This window comes from Macrosteles quadrilineatus, unplaced genomic scaffold (assembly GCF_028750875.1).
Source record: "Macrosteles quadrilineatus isolate MER2022 unplaced genomic scaffold, UCM_ALF_1.0 Scaffold_1__1_contigs__length_201487025, whole genome shotgun sequence".
NCBI lineage: Eukaryota > Metazoa > Arthropoda > Insecta > Hemiptera > Cicadellidae > Macrosteles > Macrosteles quadrilineatus.
The window spans coordinates 237473-261871 of record NW_026542594.1 but is presented as its reverse complement, the minus strand read 5'-3'; the positions used below and the strand labels follow the sequence as shown (position 1 = coordinate 261871).

The 24399-nt window shown below is 33.9% G+C and overlaps 1 protein-coding gene across 1 annotated transcript in view; it reads left to right on the top strand.

Annotated features, from left to right (window-relative positions):
* The window catches only part of LOC128983545 (cGMP-dependent protein kinase, isozyme 1-like), a 121240-nt gene that overhangs the window by 92496 nt on the left and 4345 nt on the right, over nt 1–24399 (top strand). The window contains exons 5-13 of the mRNA XM_054402854.1: nt 1108–1250; nt 4374–4511; nt 5017–5186; nt 5600–5702; nt 14159–14297; nt 14423–14538; nt 16379–16595; nt 17974–18205; nt 20543–20709. Of these exons, the coding sequence (XP_054258829.1) occupies nt 1108–1250; nt 4374–4511; nt 5017–5186; nt 5600–5702; nt 14159–14297; nt 14423–14538; nt 16379–16595; nt 17974–18205; nt 20543–20709 (1425 nt within the window). The remainder of the gene's footprint in view (nt 1–1107; nt 1251–4373; nt 4512–5016; nt 5187–5599; nt 5703–14158; nt 14298–14422; nt 14539–16378; nt 16596–17973; nt 18206–20542; nt 20710–24399) is intronic.

Below are 24399 nucleotides of genomic sequence, written 5' to 3'. Positions count from 1 at the left end.
ATATCTCAAGCCGTTTCAATATGGCAGACATTTAAAATCTTTAATGCCAAATTTCATGAAATATAAATATTAAGACAATTTTTTCCGATCAAAAATATAGAGGATTTAAGTCAGAATCAAATGAGACTTTGTTTGTTAAAATCGGATGACAAACAACCGAGTTATCAGTTTTTTTGTACATTTGGTTACGCAAATTAATAGGACTACCATAGACTGCTCTGTAAAATAACAAATAAACATGAAAGTCCTATAAAATTGCGTAACCGAATGTACAAAAAAACTGATAACTCGGTTGTTTGTCATCCGATTTTAACAAACGATGTCTCATTTGGTTTGAACTTACATTTTCTATATTTTTGATCTGAAGAACAATTTTATTAATATTTACGGTTTTCATGAAATTTGGCATTAAAGATTTCAAATGGGCACCATATTAAAACGGCTTGAGATAATGGAACCTAACATTGTAAGCTTTTTTTACCAACTAAAATACACATTTATAACAAGTTTGAAATTTATATCTCAAAAAATGCTCTAGAAATAAAATAATTCCTAAAAATCACAAACAGACCGACAAACAGAAATCTAGGCATTTTGGAACCATACTTATATGGCATTTTATGTTTGTCTAGCCCAAGGAACAAGTCGACAAAATATATCCAGAAAATTTTGAAACACCCTGTATATTTAACTGCTACATATACACCTCTATCAATATCTAGATTGATTTATAATTGTAATAGCTGTTGAAATATATAATATCAAAATTGGATGTTAATCTTTTGGAGCTAATTTCTCAAAGTAAACAATGTACACAACTTTCACTATTTGTGAGTTAAATTCTTAAATAAAAGCGCCATACGACTAATTGTATGGATATTTTATCTCATCAACCAAATGCCTTTCCGACCCTTCATTTCCCTAGCTTTGTCTCGGTCATTAAACTAAAGCTTGATGCTGAAAAGAGACACTTAGCCCCATTTGACGGAAACATACTATTCATTTCACTGCATCAAGATCTCATGCAGTAATTGGTTCCACATTTTCAGATAAAAAAAAACAATCAATTTTAGCATACTTTAAAGAGCTCTTCTTTATTTGCCTTAGGTCCAAACAGATAATCAAAGAGGCAATAATGGACAATGACTTCTTGAAAAACCTGGACCTGAGTCAAGTACGGGAGCTGGTGGAGTCTATGTATCCCCGAGAGTGTCCCAAGGGAAGTTATCTCATCCGAGAGGGAGAAGTTGGTGAGATATACCTTCAATACAATTAAAGGGCCATAAACCCATACATACACTATACAAGAAGAGATTTCCTCTATTGACTTTGTAAAGTAGCCTAAAATATATTTATATCAGTATTGCTGAACCTTAAATTTAACAATGGTATAGTATGGTAATACAATCAAAACTCAAAATGGTTGTGCTGTTTTCAAGATATCTGTAGGTCTAAGATGTAGATTACTCATTAAGGCGGGTTACACACATATCCATCTCGCACGTTGCAACTAACATTTTGATTCCAGTAGCACTGTGCGGGATGCATGCACGCTGCATGGTCAGGGCATGTGCTAGTAGCAAGGTGAGAGGCTTTGTGGTGCTCAGTTTATTGGAAAATGTGGACGTCGTCGTCGGATGATGAAATGCTGTAGGGTGAAGAAAATAATATTGGGTACCCCCTTATTTACGCAAAAAAGTTATCAGCAAACAAGTCTTGGAACAGCTAGAGAAGTTCCAGAAATTATGTACTGCATGAATACAAAGAAATTTATAAAATACACGACATTCTGAGAGAACACTGTGACATAAAGAATAGTAGATGGCGTGATTCTGTCTGTATTAGGAGCGACTCTCTATTTTATCACGGTATGGAGTAATGGATACATTAGAGTTTTTGCAATAACCATGTGAATTGGACGTGTGTTCTGCTAATGCGAAAACTGAGCATGCAGCGCCAAAACACCGACTGATCGGTTCCTAGTGGCGATGCTCGCTGCATGCAAACTGCTAGATACCACACTGTGCACTGTGCCAGTCGCATATGGGTCTGGGTGTAAGCTCCATGTGATTAACACAGGTTGGTCTTCAAGCTGCATGCTAGTAGCAAGAAAACTGCTAGTCACACTGTGTGAGAGGCATATGTGTGTAATCCGCCTAAAACGTTAAGTTGACTCCTACATTTTGGAGCAACAGAAATCTTGAAAATACTATAACACTTTTGAGTTTTCAAATTTAATCTAACAGTAATTTATCTTTAAATTTTTAAATTTTATAAAATCAAATAAAATAAACAATTAAATTTTAAATAAAGGTGTGGAGTACAAATAGATGATTATTAAAATTGAATTATTGGTAGGCCTAGTCAATAGACAATTATTAAGCTTATATAAACAAAAAAAAAAAATACTCTGTGTTATTTCACCTGATAATTTCTTTGAAAAATCAATAATAATTAATTGTTGTTTTTGTTTTGAGAATTTTCCCAGACAGCACACTTTATCCCAGGGACATCCCATAGTAGTCCCATATGTCCTGAGAATGTCTCGGGATATGTGCGCTATCCTCAGGATATCCCGCAAAATCCCGGGACGAGTACGAAATCCACAGGATATCCTACAATATACCGTAATGTCCCGGGATTTGTAAGTTAACCTCAGGATATCCTGTAAAGTCCCGGGATATGTACGAATGCCATAGGATATCCCAGAATGTCCCATGACATCCCGGGACATGTACAAAATCCACTGGATATCCTGTAATGTCCCGGTAACAAACTGAAGAAAAAAAATACTACCACTGATGAAATGTACAGTATATCTAAATTTAAATGTTCAACAAGGCCAATATATAATAATTTGTTTTTTTCACTAGTGCTTTCAGAAACTTGGTTTCCATCTTCAGGCTGTGTTTACACTAGTACAAAAAGTAAATATTTACTCAATAAATTAATTTTAAACAAAGTTAAAACAGATGATTTAAAGGATATTGGAAAAATAAAAAATAATATTACAAAAATTAATCTTTTGAATTTTGGATATGTTACAGTGTTGTTCTTGATGTAATTATTTTCAGTAATTCCGAATTTATAATTGGGCCGTCTTCATTATTTAACAAATAATTTTGGTCTGTTTTTTTTTCTTCTAAAAATAAGATTCCCACGCATTAAGATGTTGAGGTTTTATAATTTATTTTAAAAGTTTAAGGTTTCCCAGATTCAAAATATGTCTTGTTAATACTATGGCTAGCAAGGGTTGACTTTACTTTACTGACATATTACTACCACTGAGTTCAGGAAAACTAGAGTTCTATCATAGTTGTGTGGAATGTGAATTTAATTCTAACTTTAAATTAATAAAACAACAAAAAACTAATTTTAATCATATAACAATCAATTATTACAGTGCTAATCTAATGTTGATTAAATAATCTATATTCAAATACCAGTATCCTCTCCAACTACCAGAAAAACAATTCAACTACTTGAGGCCTAAACAGATTAACAGAATCATATATAGCCTATAGTGTAGCATCAAAAATATTTTAAGTATTGCGACCATTGCAACTGTCTGCTACTCTTTAACCACTTGAAAACACCCATAATCAACAAGCGCAGATAGCTCAGGAGGTAAAGTAAGAGGCTCACAAGGCGAAGGTACCAGGTTCGAAACCCGTCTGGGCCAAAAACTTTTTTCTCGTTTTTTTCTTCAAAATTTTTGTTTATTAACTATTTAATCAATTTACTAAACTTATAATTAAGCTTTTCATACTAAATCTATATTATTTTGTGTTTTTTATGTTCAGGCCCAGACCACACTTTATCCCAGGGACATCCCATAGTAGTCCCATATGTCCTGAGAATGTCCTGAGGACTACCCTGGGATGACCTCGGATGTCCCACGGATATGCGTGTGAGCTTATCCGTAGGACATCCCCGGGCGGGGACATTAGGCATTCCTGTGGATATCCTGTCGCAATATCCGTGGGATGTCCTGAGGAGAAAGTGTGCTGTCTGGGTTGTTGTTTAATTTTTTTATTTGCAACTAATTTAATAAACAAACCCAAATAGATATAAGCTTAATATTTCAGGACGTAAGTGTAGGGAAAAACATCTTGTAACGAACATTTTACAACATTCTAGTACTGAACTCAAAAAAGTGTGTTTCATATTAAATTCTTTATGTATTCTTATAAATCAAAAACAATAATTTTGAGTCAATTTAGTCTAATGTCATCTACGTTGTTGTGCTTACAACAGAAAAGAGTATCTAATTTAAAATTTCACTAAATAATCCCTGCTCTTAAAGAGTTTTGAACAACATGTATGCAACATAGTAGTTAAGTAACTTTTTGATGATGGGCGTTTTGTTTCAGGGGCACATCTGTATGTGTCGGCTGAAGGGGAGTTTGAGGTAGTGAAGGAGGGGAAGGTGTTGGGCCGCATGGGCCCTGGCAAAGCATTTGGAGAACTGGCTATCCTGTACAACTGTACCAGAACTGCTTCCATCAGAGGTGAGTTGGAGTTTGACATTTAGTCAAGAGCAAGTTTATGACCCTATTCATCTTGTAAATAATTTACTAAAGATTGGACTATACATGTTTCTAAACATCGAACAACTTATTTGGTTTTTTGGAAACAACACTGCCTCTATTTATCTGTATTGAAATCTGTCCTGAATTAAGTTGTTCTTTCACATATAAAAATGCAATTCAATGTATTTAGTGTATTCGATTTGACTATGAATAGAACAGGACATTTCATTTCCGTTTTTTAGTCGGAGCCAGTTTTGAGTTGAGCCACCGAGAGAGTGCACTCATATTTTACAAGAATAATTTCTGTTGAGCCACCGAGAGAGTGCACTCATATTAAACAAAAATGATTCTGTTGAACATGCATTTAACATTTGATCCCATACATCTAGATGTCTCACACTAAGACTAGCTGCGCCCCCAACTAGTCCTATGTCCTATGATTGTATGTAGAACTACACATCGCTAACAGCTGTTGTATTCACAGTGGTGAGAGACTCCAAGGTGTGGGTGTTGGACAGAAGAGTGTTTCAGAGAATCATGATGAGGACTGGGCTGCAAAGACTGGAAGATAACGTCAACTTTCTACGAAGTGTACCTCTCCTCCACAACCTACCTACCGACGTGTTGGGGAAAATATCAGATGTTCTTGAAGTGGTAAATACCAATTTGATGATAAGTAGCTGAATCCTGATGATATGGAATTGTCAAGAGCCAGACCAAAAGTATGAAAATCGGTCGAAAAATAACAATTCTTTTTATGAAATAGGTATCAAATGGTGTATTATGGAACCTCTGAAAACTGGGCACTAGGCCTATTTTCATTTTTGAAATATTTCCCAACCTCTGAAAATTATAATCTATAAGGGTAATACATCTATTCAACCCTTCAAGAAAATATGATAACTCCAAACCTTCCTCTAGCTTCTAGCTCAAACGGGCTGTCAAATCTGGTATCACCTGGAGGGGGATCCAAAATATTCCCCTTCCTCTATTAAATGTTGACAACCCTGATGTTGGAGAGAATTCTGATAAACACATGCATGAACTTATTTCCTCTGTTGTTACAGGAGTTCTATCCCACTGGACATCACATAGTGAGGCAAGGAGCCAGTGGAGATACATTCTTCATCATCAGCCAAGGCAGTGTCAAGGTTACTCAGAGAGTTGTTGGTAAATACAGTAGTTTCATATGAAGCATAATGTTCTGGTCCTTAATGCTTTTAACTTTGCCCAAATTTTAGTATTACAGCAAATGAGTCATATATTGATAAAGCTAGTCCTCTAGACAACTAGTAATTATTTAAGAACGAGGTGTTAGCCCGTCCTACGTACGGGAATTCAGTAGTCAGTTAAAACCGTGTACAATTCAGATCAGCTAGTTTACACATATAAAGACAAAGTTTCTTGCAGTTTTAATGTGAAAAATCATCTTGTAAACAAATGTTGTGTGACCAAATATGTTTTTATTCCATCATAGGCCTATACGATATGCATTTTAAATCCGATAATTTTACAATAAAACAGCAATTCTGCAATTTTTACGATGTGAAAACGTTGAAGTGAGATTTGCAGCCGATTCGCACAGACGCACGCTGATTATAAGTAGCCTACAGTAGAAAGAGTAATATAGTCAATTGAGAAGTGACTTAGTCACCGATACCACCATCCATAGCATACCTGCCTCTTATTTCCAGTAGGTCTGAATAGAAACGACCTAAAATAAAACGATAATATCCAATAAAATTCAAAGTACACATAAATCGTCACACCTATCCTTTATATCAATTTCACTGCATTAATTGCTAAATAAATAAGTGTAAACAAAGAAAAGTAAAAACAATAACAGTTTGTTTTGAAACAGCTGTTTGGTCAAATAACATTCATTTGAAAAACAATAACTCACGATTACTAAAAGAGTCACATGTAGCAGGAATATCTATCTATATATCTATATCTATATCTATCTATCTATATAATAATAGGCAAGCATGTTTCTTTAAAACCTTTTTTTCTCAGCTCGTGTGCATTGTAGGGAAAATCTACGCATACCGTTAGAAAGATATGTTCCTGTAGTAGTGCAGAATACCTTTAAAAATTAAAATAGACTCAAAAATAAAAACAAGAAATGAATTTGAAATTTAAACAAATTAACATAGGCTTTATGGGTTGCCATGCTGGTGACGAAATAACAACGAAATATAAACAGAAAATCAAAACAAATGGAAGAAATTACAATCACATGTTTTATTTACAGAGTGGGGTGAAAATAGATAAGTCAGTTCAGTGCAATTGGATTTTTTTAGCTAGATGCGGTTAAGCTTGAGATAAAACATGAATGTATTCAAATATGAATTTTAATTAAATTACTTTCAATATTTATTAATTACTGTATTTTCAAAAAGAATATTTAAATTTAATTAAATATAAATTAGTGAAGAAGAAAAACTGTATTAAAAATAATATTCTAAAATGAAATAGTGTCTAGGTAGGAAATATTTCTTTTGTACTGTCCAGTATCCAGGTGTGAAGTAGCATTGTTGGAAGAAAAGCAAAAACAAAGGAAGAAATGTGCTGGTGGTGGAAGATATAGATAGAGATGAATGTGGGAGCCAAGTCTCCAGTGATTTAAATATTCAAAAGTAAAACTAACATTCAGAATATATATATAAATATTGAATATAAAGAGACATTAACTATTCAACAAAAATTGGTAATATAAACTACAACAAACATTTTAAAACTTATCATCAATTTCCAACCACCATCACACCATTGAGAATTGACTAAATTCAAGTGACTGTTTTCAAACTAAGAACTTATATCCTAAATTTTTGACTCTCATTATTATCTCATATTAGTTAGCCTACATTAGTACCTATAAATTAAGTTAATTAGCCTATCAGAATTTCATACCCGGCACGAACCAACCCCTAGAATAAGATCATTGCTCTCCAAATTGTTATCTAGCCCATCCAAAACCTAGACCAAACTATAAGCTAACTGTCATTGCTCATGACATTGTTGTAATATAAGCTATAGAACTGAAATATATCTTATTGTAACTTTATTGGAATTTTTTATTATCTATTTTGGATAAGTTTATATTTATGAAATCCGTTAATAAAGAGGAGTAGGTTGCAAGCTGTAATGGAATATCTTTGAAGATGAACCTTTTTAGTGCGATCATGTGTTCATACGTGTCAAATTTCAGGGTAAATCAAAACAAACAAACTGGCATAAAATATTCTTTTAATTGGCAATAGTTAAATATACTTACTCTACTTTAATATAATCACTTGGTCATTATTAGAGAATATTAACACGTTCGCTGCTGAGCGCTAGATGCCGGGACGGCGCCAGTTGCTGAACTAACGCTCGGCCGCTGCGTGACATTGCCACCGATACACTGAATTACAGTAAAAACAACAGTAGTTATACTGGATGGCAATGTTCTGCAATAATACTGGCATTTGATATAGTACTAAGTGATTCTGATGGATAGCAGCACTACCCAGGTTACAGTCGGTAAAGTAGTGTCGCTATCTAGCAGGAAAGAGGTAAAACAAAGCCCTGTTCCAAACAACCCTGGTGGTGATTTGGGAAACTATATTTTTTATTGTCAGAAAAGTACGTCCCCACGAGCTGCAAAGAAATATAGAACGCTTGTGACGTGCTGGCTTATCCATAGCAACGTTAAACAACAATGAACGGTGACGTTCTGGAACGTTCTTAGCTCCTGGCGCCGTGGCCCGGCTGACGTTCCGGAACGTCCGTAGCAGCGAACGTGTTAACTGTGAAATAAAGACGAGATTCCTATTTCCAAATCAACTAATGAATAAATTGTTATTTAATTATTGCCTTCAAATAAAGTAATGGTTGCTTTGAAAATAATTAATTTAACATGAGTAAATATTAAAATATTGAATCTTCTAGCGAAATTAATGTAGATCATTGTATTAATAAAATAATGTAGTTGTTGTGACTGGGATACACATGTTAAACTGTTTGGACATAGTGATGGTTTACGTTTCGTTTGGAAATATCTCAAGACCCAGGCCCACCTTTTGAGTTTCAAGTTAGGGGTCAGAATTATATACTCTCAAGATGACGAGATAAACGTTTATAGACTAACTTTTTGAGTTTTGACCCATTTAAATTATAATTAATAGCTAAATTGTAATGCCAATAATTCACTTATGCAATCTGATAAGTTTTACCAGGTATCAAACAGGAAAACGTTATACCATTTGATAGTCAAAGGTTATATGATAGGCCAAGGTAACAAGATTCGAGTTTGGTTTATAAAATGCAGTAGCCTAAATAAATACTGAATGTTTTCTAATAAATCAGACAATGACTTATAATAAATTAATTTATTTCATCTTAAATGAGCATTCTTTCGTAAATTAAAACAACACGCCCCCTAATTGACAACATACCAGTCGGTTTGTTTTGATTTAACCTCAAAATTTTACATGTATTATGAACACATAATCACGCTCACTCACTACAGCCAAAAAGGTTCATCCTCAAAGATATTCCAACATACCTCAACCGCTTCTAGCTAAAAGAAAATCCAACTGTAGGCCTACCTACATATCTTTGGTCGAGTTTCGACCACTGGGCGACCTCTAGTCTATCTATCTATATATTAATAGGCAAGCATGTTTCTTTAAAACCTTTTTTCTCAGCTCGTGTTCATCGTAGGGAAAATCTACGCATACCGTTAGAAAAATATTTTCCTGTAGGTGTGCAGAATCCCTTTATAAATTTAAATAGGCTCAAAGATAAGCACAAAAAATGAGTTTAAAAATTTGAAAATATTAACATGGATCTTATGCGTTGCCATGCTGGTAACGAAATAACAACGAAATATAAACAGAAAACCAAAACAAATGGAAGAAACTCAAATCACATGTTTTATTTACAGTGTGGGGTGAAAATAGATAAGTGAGTACATTACGTATTTTTGGTCGAGTTTCGACCACTGGACGACCTCTCGTACTTATTTAATACGCAAGCAGGATTTTTGTGACAATTACTTCTCCGAAACTACTGAACCGATTGACATGTTTTTGGTCTCATTGGAAAGAGCATAACGTGAAGTTGTGCAGGAAACTTTCTTTTTAGGAAAATAATTAGAGAGTGAGGCCCTGGGGCCCTTTAAAGTTTCATATTTCTCCATAAGATTAACATGGGAAACAAAAATTGTTATGAAACTCCAGCTGTTGTCAGAAATTAAAAGTGAGAAGAAGAACATATGTTGTAAATCGTTAATAAGTTTGCTAATTTAAAAGTTTGCTACAAACATTTACTGACTTGGTTGAAATGAAATGTTTACTATTTGAATTTGGGTTGGCGTATTACAATGGAAAAAAGTGAGAGAGCCTGGATAAATTGATATCTTAAAAAGAAAACTGAATTAACACTGTGCTGCATTTCTTATTAATCATTGAAAGAGCCCATTTGCAAACTATGGAACCAAAGGAAAGTCATAGAACACCACCAAGGAGAAGAAATAGAATTATTTTTTATATTTTAATGTTATTATGGGTAACCTAATGCGGCTACGAGTAAGGCTATTTGTAGAAAACGCTAAAAAACAAGATCAGCTTTAAAAAAAATGATAAGATATTTGTGATTTTTGTGATATTGTGATTTTGTGATATTTATGTGTCAGATAAGATATCTGACAAGAAATTGTGATTATATCGATCTGTTATGTACCTACATCATGAGTATTTCCAAAATCTTTGAGTTGAATCTTTTAAAGTCATCAGAAATTATGACTGTTATTCATTTTAATATAACGCCTTTAATACTTAGCAATTGCTCGAATTCGAGCAACAGGGACACTAGTACTTATTTAATACGCAAGCACGATTTTTGTGACAATTACTCCTCCGAAACTACTGAACCGATTGACATGTTTTTGGTGTCATTGGAAAGAGCGTAACGTGAAGTTGTGCAGGAAACCTTCTTTTTAAGGAAATAATTAGAGAGTGAGGCCCTGGGGCCCTTTAAAGTTTCGTATTTCTCCATAAGGATAACAAGGGAGATAATTTTTATTTACGGAAACATATGTTTGTTACTTGAGAATAGTCAAAGTCTACTACATAATAATTGCTGTGTATTATGACTGTTAATGTATACTACATTTCAATCAAGGATTGTGTGCCATAACCTTTACTTATAATGGATCTCACTTCTTTATTTTCATACTGGGAATAGTAAAATTTAGTTGAGAATAAATAATATAATAATATAATAATATTTAGAAAACTTTACTATAATAATTTATGTATTTAAAATCACAAATCTTTGACATTATTAATTCATTAGAAACGAAACAGCTGATCGAGAAATCAAACAAATCATCTACTTCATGTGAATAATGTTTTTACACAAACATGGTTTTTTTACCAATAACTTGATTTTTTTACTTGTGGGTGTATTTTGAGTTTGCAGTTATGAAAGCACCAAGCCAAGTACCTTTTATCTAATTTTCTTTATAAACTTACAGTATTAATGAATTACTACATGAACTTTACAAGTTAGGTAATTAATTGTCAGTATGCCAAGGGGAGGAGTGGGTCCTCGAAAACAGTCGAAGACAGAGGCACCCATCTAGAAAATCCAAATGAGTTTTTAAATATAGAGGTCAGTGGATTGCCAAGACACAGATTATACTAATAAAAGGAGGCAGTGGTTTTATTATTAATACATCAAAAAGGGCCTCATTAATGGCACAAGGCTTCATGTGATCAGAACGGTTAACAACAATGTAAAGTAGAATGTAAAGTCCTAACTGGAACAAGTGAGTAGGGACATATTTTGCTTTCGAGGATAACAAATTTGCCTGTCTGAAACAAAGTTACCTTTTAAAATGGAAAGATGCTAATTTCTGTTATCTTTGGCATTTGCAGCTCAAGCACTTTAATTAAAGAGCAGCAATGTTCTTAGTCAGACCAATTTCAGTCATGAGCAACTATATACTGTATATGTTGTTTTAAGTAAGGCTACATCTTTTAATAGTAGGATAAGCATATTCATTAACGGGAAATTCTGACCAAGGTAATATTCCTAAAGGTAACTTTAAGACTAAAATCGTAGTATTTATGGAAGTGCTTTTGTAATAAAAATATTGTTTTTAGTGTTTATTTTTAAAAATGTTTTCTTCAAGCAGCATTTTATGACCCTCAAAAGATGCTACATAGGCCTATTGGTTTGATAAGAAAAAATGTTTTGTTAAATGTGTTTTTAAAAATCTTAAAAAAATAACTACCCTGTAAGATACTTGAACTTGAACTCTTATTAATTTACTAAATATAATACGCATACAGCTAAAAAAATGGCTGGATTGCTTCCCTTCTAAGGCTTTATTATTACTGTATTTGATTTTTGACGAGTCAATAGGCCTATATATCCATTGACTATATAACACAATGAATTTGTTTTCTAAATTCATATGTTTTTGCGGGGAATTGAGCCGCACAGGTTCACTAGTCTATATTACTTATTTAATACGCAAGCAGGTTTTTTGTGACAATTACTCCTCCGAAACTACTGAACCGATTGACATGTTTTTGGTGTCATTGGAAAGAGCGTAACGTGAAGTTGTGCAGGAAACTTTATTTTTAGTGAAATAATTAGAGATTGAGGCCCTGGGGCCCTTTAAAGTTTCGTATTTATCCATAAGATTTAACATGGGAAACAAAATTTGTTATGGAACTCCAGCTGTTGTCAGAAATTAAAAGTGAAATATTTATTGATGGTATCCATAGTAACAAAGAACAAACACACAAAATTTAAAAATGTAAACAAGCAGAACTAACGGTATTAATTTTGATTTCACGATTCCACACAGCTGGTCCAAATATATTAAATACTGCATGATTATTAGAACAGGAACGGTATGGATCATAACCATAAATAAAATATGTCACTCGCCCGAATGTAAACATTTAACATTGATTAAATGGAACTATTAAACTATATGTTAATGTCATTAGTATTGGATTCTTTCAGTTACGTCATTTGTTGACCGAGTCTGTCCAATATTTTTGAGCTGCTGTAATAATATTTTACAGGAAATAATTGTTATATAAATTCATGGATATAAGTAATAATTTAGATTCTACAATCATTGCTGTTTCCGCTGTTTCATTGGTTTCCGCAGCAAACCTTCAGACTAAGCGAATTAAAGTATAGAAAATGTGAATAGGTAAATACCTGGCTTAATTTCTACAAAGATATTCCCTGAAAATTGTCATTTTTTCCTATTTAAATAACATTAAGTTAATTTTAATACGAGTACAGTACCTAGGTTTGCTGCTACAGGGAAGGTAGGTGTGTTTTGTTGAAATGTAGATAGCTTAGTATGATTGTTATTGGTTTGCAAATCCTGTAATACTTTACAATTGCTCGAATTCGAGCAACATGAACACTAGTACATATTTAATACGCAAGCAGGATTTTTGTGACAATTACTCCTCCGAAACTACTGAACCGATAGACATGTTTTTGGTGTCATTGGAAAGAGCGTAACGTGAAGTTGTGCAGGAAACTTTCTTTTTAGGTAAATAATTAGTGAGTGATTCCCTGGGGCCCTTTAAAGTTTCGTATTTCTCCATAAGATTAGCATGGGAAACAAATATTGTTTTGAAACTCCAGCTGTTGTCAGAAATTAAATATTACATTTGCTTTGACATTTAAATGTAAACAACCAGAACTGTCAAATGCCTGTAGAAGAACACATGTTGTTAATTGTAAAAAGTCAATGTGTAAATTATCTATGTTGTATTAAAAATGTGTATAGTTTTGGATGTTGGTTTGTGTTTAATGATATAAGTTACTAATAATTGAATCTTTATTTTAAGGATTTGGCATATGAGTATGTCTATGATAAATAACTCCATTTCAGAGTTCTGCCAGTTTTTGCCTAACTCTGTTCTGTAGAGTTTAAAGTAGCCTACACCCTCACCTACAAATTGGCTAAATAACTTAGGTAGGTCTACGGTACATTATAAAAGCTGACAGCCTTTTTACTTTGACTTAAATTGTTAGCTTACCTTTTCCCGTCCATGGACAGTTTGATAGTTAAACATTAACCTTTTTATCAGTTAATAATCTTTTAGTTGACTCTTTTAAAATCATCGGAAATTATTAGTTTTTAAACAAGTCATTTGTTTATTTGTAACTCCTCAACTCATGTACTGATTTGAAATTGCTCGATTTCGAGCAAAATGTACACTAGTAAAAAGTAAACACGCTAGTAAAGCTAATGACGTAATTGCCAATGTTTATTATCCATGATATACAGGAGATATGAGAAAGTTGACAAAATGTGTAGTATGGATGTGCTAAAACAATTAATAGTACAGTCAATTACAATTTCAGGTCCTGAAAACCCCTCGTACTTTCCAATTAAAATCAGGGACAAAAGAGGTTCTCTCAGTGCAACTGCTAGGGTTCAATAATGTTATACCACATGGAAATAGCACTCTTTACCATAATTATTCCTCGATCAGCCTCTGGGGGAGTAAGACAAAGCCACATAATAGACACTCTCAATTTATTAAAATTTCTTGAGAACATTAAACAGTTTGCACTTAATTTTGTGTTAGGGACTTCTGAAGAACAAGACCTCCGCATTCTACACCGAGGTGACTACTTTGGGGAGCAAGCTCTGTTGAAGGAGGACTGTAGAACTGCTACAGTGATCGCCTTGGCTCCTGGAGTGGAGTGTTTGACCCTGGACAGAGAGTAAGTAAAAAATATATTGATGAATGTATAAAAAATAAATTCTTTACAAGTTTGCTGTGGTGTTGTAGTTAGCACACTTTGGTGCCTGTAATATTTCCATGAAGGTTATGTCCTTTTGGGTTTAGATCGTTCATCCAACTGATTGGAGATCTAAGTGAGCTACATGAGAAGGAATATAGTGATCTCTGCAGAACTGAACGGCCTCCTAGCAGCAACAGTCTTCCCTCTGAGATAGATCAAGGTGAGGATTAACTTTTCTTCAAGTTAATTTGTATTCAAGTAATAAAACATATATTTTTACTCAGCATTCATCTAATAATATAAACATTGTTTTAAATCAAATAAACAACGATCATTGAATTAAAATGACAATATAGTGACAATTTAAGGATATAAAATTATAAAGTAATACAGATTTATATTTTACGAGTACATTTTGGAATCAGAAATAATTATTGTTATATAGTGATAAAATTTATTCTTGAAATATTTTCTGATTTTATGTATACTTTAACAAAGTAGCTTAAAAGTATAATAAATGTGTATAATGTTTATGGGATTGATAGCCTCTATAGTAAAAATACACTTGTATCTCTTGTGTGCAGCAGTCATACTCTCTTTAGTTGTTTAAATTATACTTACTTTAGTAAGTAGTAAATAAGTAAGATTTATCTATGTATATAATTCTGTAAGACCAAATTTTTACCAGAAAATTGTGGACGCCTGGTAGGTCGCAGAAAAGTGGGAGGGGTCTTAAATTAAAGGTCTTGACCCCAGGGACTCGGGAAAAATAGCAGAATTCCCATAAAGTTACCAGAAAACGAGATATAACGTAAAATATCCACCATAAGAAATACATGGGGACTGGAAAACGTCTGCATTCTATCAGCTGTTACTTATTTATTTGCAATGTTTACAATTTATTCAAAAGGCCATGTTGGTAAATAATGTTTCAAAATCAATTGTATTTGTTTATTTTTTTTTGTTTTCCGTTTTTATAACGAGTGAAGTAACTATACAGGGTAGGGACCTGCAAGACGTGGAAGAGTGTCCAGGAATTCAACAGATTTAAGAAATTCTAAAAGAGAATGTCATGTAGGGCCTAACTGTGAAATAAATCCAGAAGCTGTTTTACAACCTGCCTTCAGAAGAACGCTGGAAAATAAGTTGAGTGTTGTTTCTCACAATCTAGGTCCTCCAGCACTTGCATGTATTGTGGCGCACTTCACTTCGCAGAAGAGGCCACAAATGGACATTTCAATGCATTTTGCCACAATGGACATGCCACAACCACAAGTAAATGACGAACTAAAAGAACCGTTTTTACATGATTCGAACTTCAAACTTCATAAGAAACATAAGGCAATACAACAGTGCAAAGGCTTTTGCGTTGCTTTCCGCTACACAAAAAGAGATTCCGGGAAATGGGCCTTACTGTTTTAAAATTCAGGGACAAATTCATAGATATATTTATGACTTACTACCGCGAAATGGGGGGCCTTATTATTATTATGATGGGGGGGCCTTCATAATAATTAATAATAATTTTAACCTTTACATTTGGTTCTAAAAATGGAAACTATAACAGAGTTCGTAAGATTACAAAACAAATCTTCAATTTTAAACTAGAAAAGATGTGCAATTTTTGGCTGTAGCCTATGATTTCCGCTCTGATTCGTCGGTCTCCGGGCTCAGGCCAAACCGTGTGCACGTTTCTATTTGTTAATATGTTGTGTTATTGATTTAATAATTACGGTATTTTTATTTCATTGACACATCAGAAGCAACTAATATACGACTCCAACGGAAGGAAAACCAAGATTTAAAACAAGAAAAACTGTTAATTTTAAGTACCACATAAAATTTATAATTTTAAAAACATATTTAGAATATTTGTCTTTTTATACATGGTTTTTTTTATTGTAGCCTACTTTTAATTAGGGGCTATGGCCCCTACAGGCCACTAGTAGTACAATAAATCTTTAACTATGTACCTTGCAAATATTGCATTTATTTAATGTGACCAGAGAAGTGTTCATGGCATTGTGTTTGTTATTCATGTCAATAATTTGTTTTTACAGAGTTAGAAAATATTCAATTAGAAGACCTAGACATAGTAGCAACACTGGGGGTCGGAGGGTTTGGCAGAGTGGAGCTTGTACAGTGTATTCAAAACAAGAACAAAACATATGCCTTAAAGTGTCTGAAAAAACAGCACATAGTCGAAACACACCAGCAAGAACATGTGTACAGTGAAAAAGAAATAATGATGGCCTGTAGACACCCCCTGATTTGCAGGTACATATTGTAGCACATCCATGCAACTTAGAATAATCATTATTAGATTGTAGCACTACACCTTACCTTTACCATTTTTATTTTTCGCCCATGTTACCCTTAGATTTGTACGCCTGGGAACACACTAACATGTCCGGTAAGATTTTCCAATGTTGTCATTTTGGAAACTTTAGGCCTACAGTATTGACGTTAAAAAACCTGCACCTTGCAAAATAAACAACTTTTTTCCATGTTTCACTTCCATCATCGTGCAACAACAATTGATTTGTTTTTACTGTGTAGGGAATATAGAGGGGGTAGGTGCAGATTACGGATGATGATTTTATTGCTATAGTGTGTCATATGCTCTACCTTACCATGTTGGTTATATAACCCAAAAAACTCCTAAGGTGAATGTGACATATGGTCAAACTATTTCCCGTGCATTACCTGTGAAAAATGTAAAACTTATATTGTAGGTTAAAAAATTACAAGTATGTCCTAAGCCTAAGGAAGCGCTGTAGAACATCCAATATCATACATTGTGATAGTTTACTGTTTGCCCGGCTTTCAATATTAGTCCCTGATTTACACCACAGAGATACAGAGGATACAAGCTTATGGGACAACTGTGTGCTTTTAGTTCTGGTTGTTGGGGCGGAAATGTACTAATATAGAAGAAGGAAGAGCCCAAACAGCAATAACCACATATAGCATAGTTGTATAGCTGTTGTAACGCCCAGGGTCTTCCTACCGCGTGAGCGCTGTAGTATGTGATGGCCAAGGGGGAAAGGAAAGCAGAAGGGGGCGATCAAAAGAATTTCCTCTAGACACCACTTAATTGTAACATTGAATCTATTTTTACTTTGTTAGTTTCTTACTTCTCTGAGGTTACACATATTTTTTTTTTTAACTATCCGAGTTAACTATCTACTTTAAATAGTGATTTCTTTCAAATGGATATTGCATTTTCTTTTCCTTACTGTAAAAAAATGTATTCCTCATATTACCGATATGTTTATTTTTATTTTATGACCCTCTAGTTGGAAAAAATTTTTTTGTTCCAACCATGAAGATCAGGGACTTGACAATACAGTATATTCCTCTGTAAAACAAAAACATAAAGTTTTTACATGTGACTATATTTTTCTAACTACACAGTTCCATCTTGTAGCAACAAGTGGTGTGGTGTGGGGCAGGAACGGCGGCATTCCCACTGTATTTTTCCAAATATCCTAAATGTTCTAAGACGATGGTGAGTGTTCCCACATTGGAAAATTTACAAGTAAATCAATGCAAACAACCTCACCTCTTCAGATTAGTATACATCTGGAAAGTGTCCAAGAGTTTCCAGTCCTATAACAAACATTTTACACTATTTAAATACCTCTTGCTCCAGGTTATACAAGACATTCAAAGACAACAAGTACGTGTACATGCTACTGGAGGCGTGTCTAGGAGGAGAGGTGTGGACTATTCTACGAGACAGAGGATGTTTTGACGACTCATCCGCATGCTTCATCGTGGCCTGTGTCATCGAAGCGCTTGACTATCTCCACTCCAGAGGCATCGTCTACCGGGATCTCAAACCAGAAAATCTTCTGCTAGACTCCAGAGGATATGTTAAACTTGTAAGTGAACAATTGACTCCCTGCAGCTATTACAGTAAAAACAATATTAAATAGCTTTACGGTTGAAAAATAGTTTAAGATGATTTTAATCTTTTTGATGCCCATATACTATTGAAAAAAAATTCAACAAAAAGTATATAAAGCAATTTGTTCAGTTCAGAATAAAACGCCACCCAGTTGGGGTTTAATCCCAGTACAGCTAAAAAAAAAAATGTTTTAATTGAACTTCTTAAATGATCTAATGGTTTAAAATTCAACCATGGACAACTACTGCCCAATTTAAATTTTACCAACTTTTCTAAAGTAGGTATTTGAAAAAAATATTACCGTATTTATCAAATAAAATTTTGTCTTGAAAAGTAACAGCATTTTAGTAACAGAACAATATTGTTTTAGATCCAGGACGTAATACAACTCTCTGACTGACTTGTATTACACACCTTTTGGCATTAAAAGGTCTCATAATCCTGCTGGAATGTTTTGTGTCTTCAAAAAGCTCAAATTTTACAGCCTTTCTCCAATTGATTATTTGAAGTTGAAATCCTTAAATTTGCTGTCAACAAACTTAATTTATTTTTAAAGGTAATATCTATAACTTTTCAAAATGTTTAATGAACTATTGTGGAGGCCTCTATATTGGTTAATTTATACAAACGACCTGCCTTTTAATTTAAACTCAAACCCTGTTCAATATGCTGATGCAACAGATGAATTGGAATCAAACAGCCTTAACAATTTACACAGTTTGATAAACCACACTTGGAAGATTTACAAAAATGGTTCACATTCAGGATTAGGTCTTATCTGTTTTAAGACTTCAAATTTAAATTTGTTATGAACCCAGAAATAATACCTTAAAAGGTTGATAGAGAGTTACAAAACACTCTGTTCAAATGTATTTGTTACCCAAATGTGGGCTGCACTTTAGTTTACGTCCTACACTCATTCGAAAGAACATATCGATCGATATATCGATTATATCATTCGATATATCAAGTTTGGTTAGTTAGGTTAAAACCTAAACTAACTAACCGAATAATCTATATATTGATATTTTTCATTCGAATGAGTGTAGGACCTAAACTAAAGTCAGGCCAAATTTGGAATATGGAGTCTACTGTCGGGTCAAAAAGTATAGATACTCGAGTTTGAGCTTTTATTGCACCGTAACCAGTAGACGTAGAAAAATACAAATTACATCATAATTTTACGAATTTATTTCTGCGTTTATTTGTGTTGGTTTCAAATTTTTTATGCAGTTTCAAAACCGGTCCCAGGCAGGGAGAACTCCCTGCCTGCGGATCGATAGCGGTACAAATTTCACGCACTATTGCGTTTCAGAACAGCTTTGATCATACGTCCATTTTAATTATTAAAGGCCCCTTAGCTAATGTGTAACTTAACTTTTCATTTGTATCTTTTTAAGAGCTTTAATTCAAGCTTTCATCGGAGTTTCTAGCTTGTCCCGTCGCTGAAATACAATGCCTTTGCAAAAACCATGACAGATTTTTTTCTTATTGACGGAAAATTCCAAAATAACTTATAAATATGCTTTATAAGTATATGTTCTAAAAGCCATACAAATTTCATGACGATTAGATCATTAGTTTTCTTGTTATAAAATTTTAAAGTCGCCCGTTGTTGGTAAAGCGCTGAAAAACCTGTACTTTTTTCATTCAACCAGCTGAAAGGCAAAGTTGGAACTGCATAAAAAATTTGAAACCAACACACATAAACGCAGAAATAAATTCGTAAAATCATGATGTAACTTCTATTTTTCTACGTCTATTGGTTACGGTGCAATACAAGCTCAAACTCGAGTATCTATACTTTTTGACCCGACAGTAGTAGTCAAGAGTTCTTGTGCAATTCCATGATTTATAATTTTTAGTAAATATTCAAACACTTTGTAAAAACATCAGTCTTGCCTTTGGTCAAGTAAAGTCAAGTCAAAACATCCATTATTAGATATATAGTGCCACATTACATGAACTTGAATAGAGTCATAAAACTAAATAGAAATCGATTACAGCTAAAATATACATACTACAGTATCTATTGTTGGTAGGCCTAAGCGTGTAGCTCTCAAGCCTTTATATTTTTAGATAAAAAGACTAAAAATATTGCTTTATTTTTTTTTAGAAAACCATGATTTAAGGATTGTGTTTACTGTATTTCACTAATATTTATGAAGTCTGCTTACAAAGCCAAATACAGCTCTCTAACCCTCTAAATGTATTGCAATTGTTTTGTTCTCCCTTAGAAGAAACGTTCATAGATCCTGGGGGGTTTATGTTATAGGTAATTCCAAAAGTTTAACCACTACTACTTTTACAGGTAGACTTTGGGTTTGCCAAGAGACTTGGTCTTAACAGTGGAAAGACTTGGACATTCTGTGGCACGCCAGAGTATGTAGCGCCAGAGATCATCCTCAACAAGGGACACGACCGAGCTGTTGACTGCTGGGCTCTGGGTATACTGATGCATGAGCTACTCACTGGCGCGTAAGTCTCATAACTGCAAGCAATTGAAGTTTGGTTATATTTATTTGTACATGATTGGAAATAGCAACATTCCAGAGGAGACATCTGAGCACTGAAGTAGCTAAATGGTATAATATGTTTGCCAAGTAATCAGACGACAGACTGATGTTTGAAGGAACAGTTTCTGCATGTCCTGAGAAATGTTTGCAGCTTCTTGATAATTTGGAACTGGAGTCCTGTACAATAAGTGTTTAATAAATAGTCCTGGCGAAAGAAGCAGCTGGTATTGGTTGGTGAAAACAGTCTGTCTGGTTCATTCTACTATAATCTTTTACAGTTGAACCTCGTGAGTACGAACCTCGGTAAAACAATTAAATTACTTGATAAGACCAATTTTTTAAGATCCCCTTAACCTTCATAAAAGGTAATTGCTAAAAACACCTCTATACAGTGTAGTAATTAGGTTACCTCCATAAGATGAATTTGTTTGTGACATGGGCTAGGACTGATTAACCTCTATACAACGAATATTCTTAGCACAGAACCTCTACAAGATGAATATGCGACCTTTTTAAGACTAATTTCTCATGATCTTAAAATTCCATAGTAGGTAGTTTTCAAAACAAACAGAAGCTTGTCTCAACATGAAACCCCCACACATCCCTCTTCCTTCCACAGTTATTGTGTGGCGTGTGCCTGTGCAGTGTCCAGTAACCTCTATAAATAACAGCACTTTAAACCTCAATAAAACGAACCTTTTCATAAAGATTATCTCGATATTAGGAATTTTTCCCCGCCCATTGAAATACTTATTATAGGAGGTTTGACTAGGTCCGTGAAGTTGGCGTACCCATATTAGCGTATCCACTTTTGATCATTCCAATCGTTAGTTCATCGTTAGTTCTCGATAGTTCGCAAATTTTGTCGTTAGTTCTCAAAAAATAAAAAAGTTATAGCCGATAATAAGTGGGTACGCTAACTTCACACTTCCGGGTTCTAGCGCACGCCGTTTCCTGATGATAAATGTTTACATCTATATATCAATCGTTAGTTCTTCGTTAGTTCTCGATAGTTCTCCAATATTAACGTTAGTTCTCAAAAAATAAAAAAGTTACAAGGCATACAAAGTGGGTACGCCAACTTCACAATTATAGAATTTCCAGCGGGCACACTTTTTTGAATAAAAATGCTTACATCTATATACCAATCGTTAGTTCTTCGTTAGTTCTCGATAGTTCTCCAATATTAACGTTCGTTCTAAAAAAATAAAAAAGTTACGAGGCATACAAAGTGGGTACGCCAACTTCACAATTATAGAATTTCCAGCGGGCACACTTTTTTGAATAAAAATGCTTACATCTATATACCAATCGTTAGTTCTTCGTTAGTTCTCGATTGTTCTCCAATATTAAGGTTATTTCTCAAAAAATAAATAAGTTACGAGGCATACAAAGTGGGTACGCCAACTTCACAATTATAGAATTTCCAGCGGGCACACTTTTTTTAATAAAAATGCTTACATCTATATACCAATCGTTAGTTCTTCGTTAGTTCTCGATAGTTCTCCAATATTAACGTTAGTTCTCAAAAAATAAAAAAATTACGAGGCATACAAAGTGGGTACGCCAACTTCACAACTATAGAATTTCCAGCGGGCACACTTTTTTGAATAAAAATGCTTACATCTATATACCAATCGTTAGTTCTTCGTTAGTTCTCGATTGTTCTCCAATATTAACGTTAGTTCTCAAAAAATAAAAAAGTTACGAGGCATACAAAGTGGGTATGCCAACTTCACAATTATAGAATTTCCAGCGGGCACACTTTTTTGAATAAAAATGCTTACATCTATATACCAATCGTTAGTTCTCGATAGTTCTCCAATATTAACGTTCGTTCTAAAAAAATAAAAAAGTTACGAGGCATACAAAGTGGGTACGCAAACTTTACAATAATACAATTTCCAGCGGGCACAGTTTTCTGACTATAAATGCTTATATCTATATTTACATGTGTCTACTCACATGTGTTGTTTTCCCACCAACTGTTCGTTTCGAGAATGGCAAAAATATTCCTTCACTTTGATGTGTGCAAAAATACCGGCAATGAACGGAAAACACGAGCACGAGCATTTGCTGTCATACTACTCGCGATTCGGCGAGTTGCTGTTCTGTACTTTGCGTGGGTACAGTCTGGAGCCGGCTAAAGGCATGGAACTTAAATGAAATCCCTTTTTTTCAAATCATTAAACTAAATTTCAATTAATATTTTATTATAACTAATTTATCATAAGATATTTATTCTCGGTATATATTAATAACCTAACACTTATAATTTTGAACGTATTTTGAAACTGTTTAAGAACGATGCTGTGAATGTTTGAAAGAATAGTTGAGGGTACGTTTTTGAGAAAAATCGAGAACTAACGAAGAACTAACGATTGGTATATAGATATAAACATTTTTAGTCAGAAAACGGTGCCCGCTGGAAATTCTATAATTGTGAAGTTAGCGTACACTTTGTATGCCTCGTAACTTTTTTTATTTTTTGAGAACTAACGTTAATATTGGATAACTATCGAGAACTAACGAAGAACTAACGATTGGTATATAGATGTAAGCATTTTTATTCAAAAAAGTGTGCCCGCTGGAAATTCTATAATTGTGAAGTTGGCGTGTACCCACTTTGTATGCCTCGTAACTTTTTTATTTTTTGAGAACTAACGTTAATATTGGAGAACTATCGAGAACTAACGAAGAACTAACGATTGGTATATAGATGCAAGCATTTTTATTCAAAAAAGTGTACCCGCTGGAAATTCTATAATTGTGAAGTTGGGGTACCCACTTTGTATGCCTCGTAACTTATTTATTTTTTGAGAACTAACGTTAATATTGGAGAACTATCGAGAACTAACGAAGAACTAACGATTGGTATATAGATGTAAGCATTTTTATTCAAAAAAGTGTGCCCGCTGGAAATTCTATAATTGTGAAGTTGGCGTACCCACTTTGTATGCCTCGTAACTTTTTTATTTTTTAAGAACTAACGTTAATATTGGAGAACTATCGAGAACTAACGAGGAACTAACAATTGGTATATAGATGTAAGCATTTTTATTCAAAAAAGTGTGCCCGCTGGAAATTCTATAATTGTGAAGTTGGCGTACCCACTTTGTATGCCTCGTAACTTTTTTATTTTTTGAGAACTAACGTTAATATTGGAGAACCATCGAGAACTAACGATTGATATATAGATGTAAACATTTCTCATCAGGAAACGGCGTGCGCTAGAACCCGGAAGTGTGAAGTTAGCGTACCCACTTATTATCGGCTATAACTTTTTTATTTTTTGAGAACTAACGACAAAATTTGGGAACTATCAAGAACTAACGATGAACTAACGATTGGTATGATCAAAAGTGGATACGCTAATATGGGTACGCCAACTTCACGGACCTGGTTTGACTGTATTCTTTATGATGGGTTATTAAGAGTACACCTTATTGCACCCTTATTTGAATAGTGATGATACAACAATACACGTTTGCTCATTCCAGAAAGTTAGGTACCATACTTAAAATAGTACATTTCTAAATTAAGTAAAGGTTAGGATTATATAAGTATTATATTACTTAAACAATTTGAATTGAAATTTTTGGAAAGAATGTAACAATAATAAGCATTTTGTACAGCAGATTAGTCTTGGTTC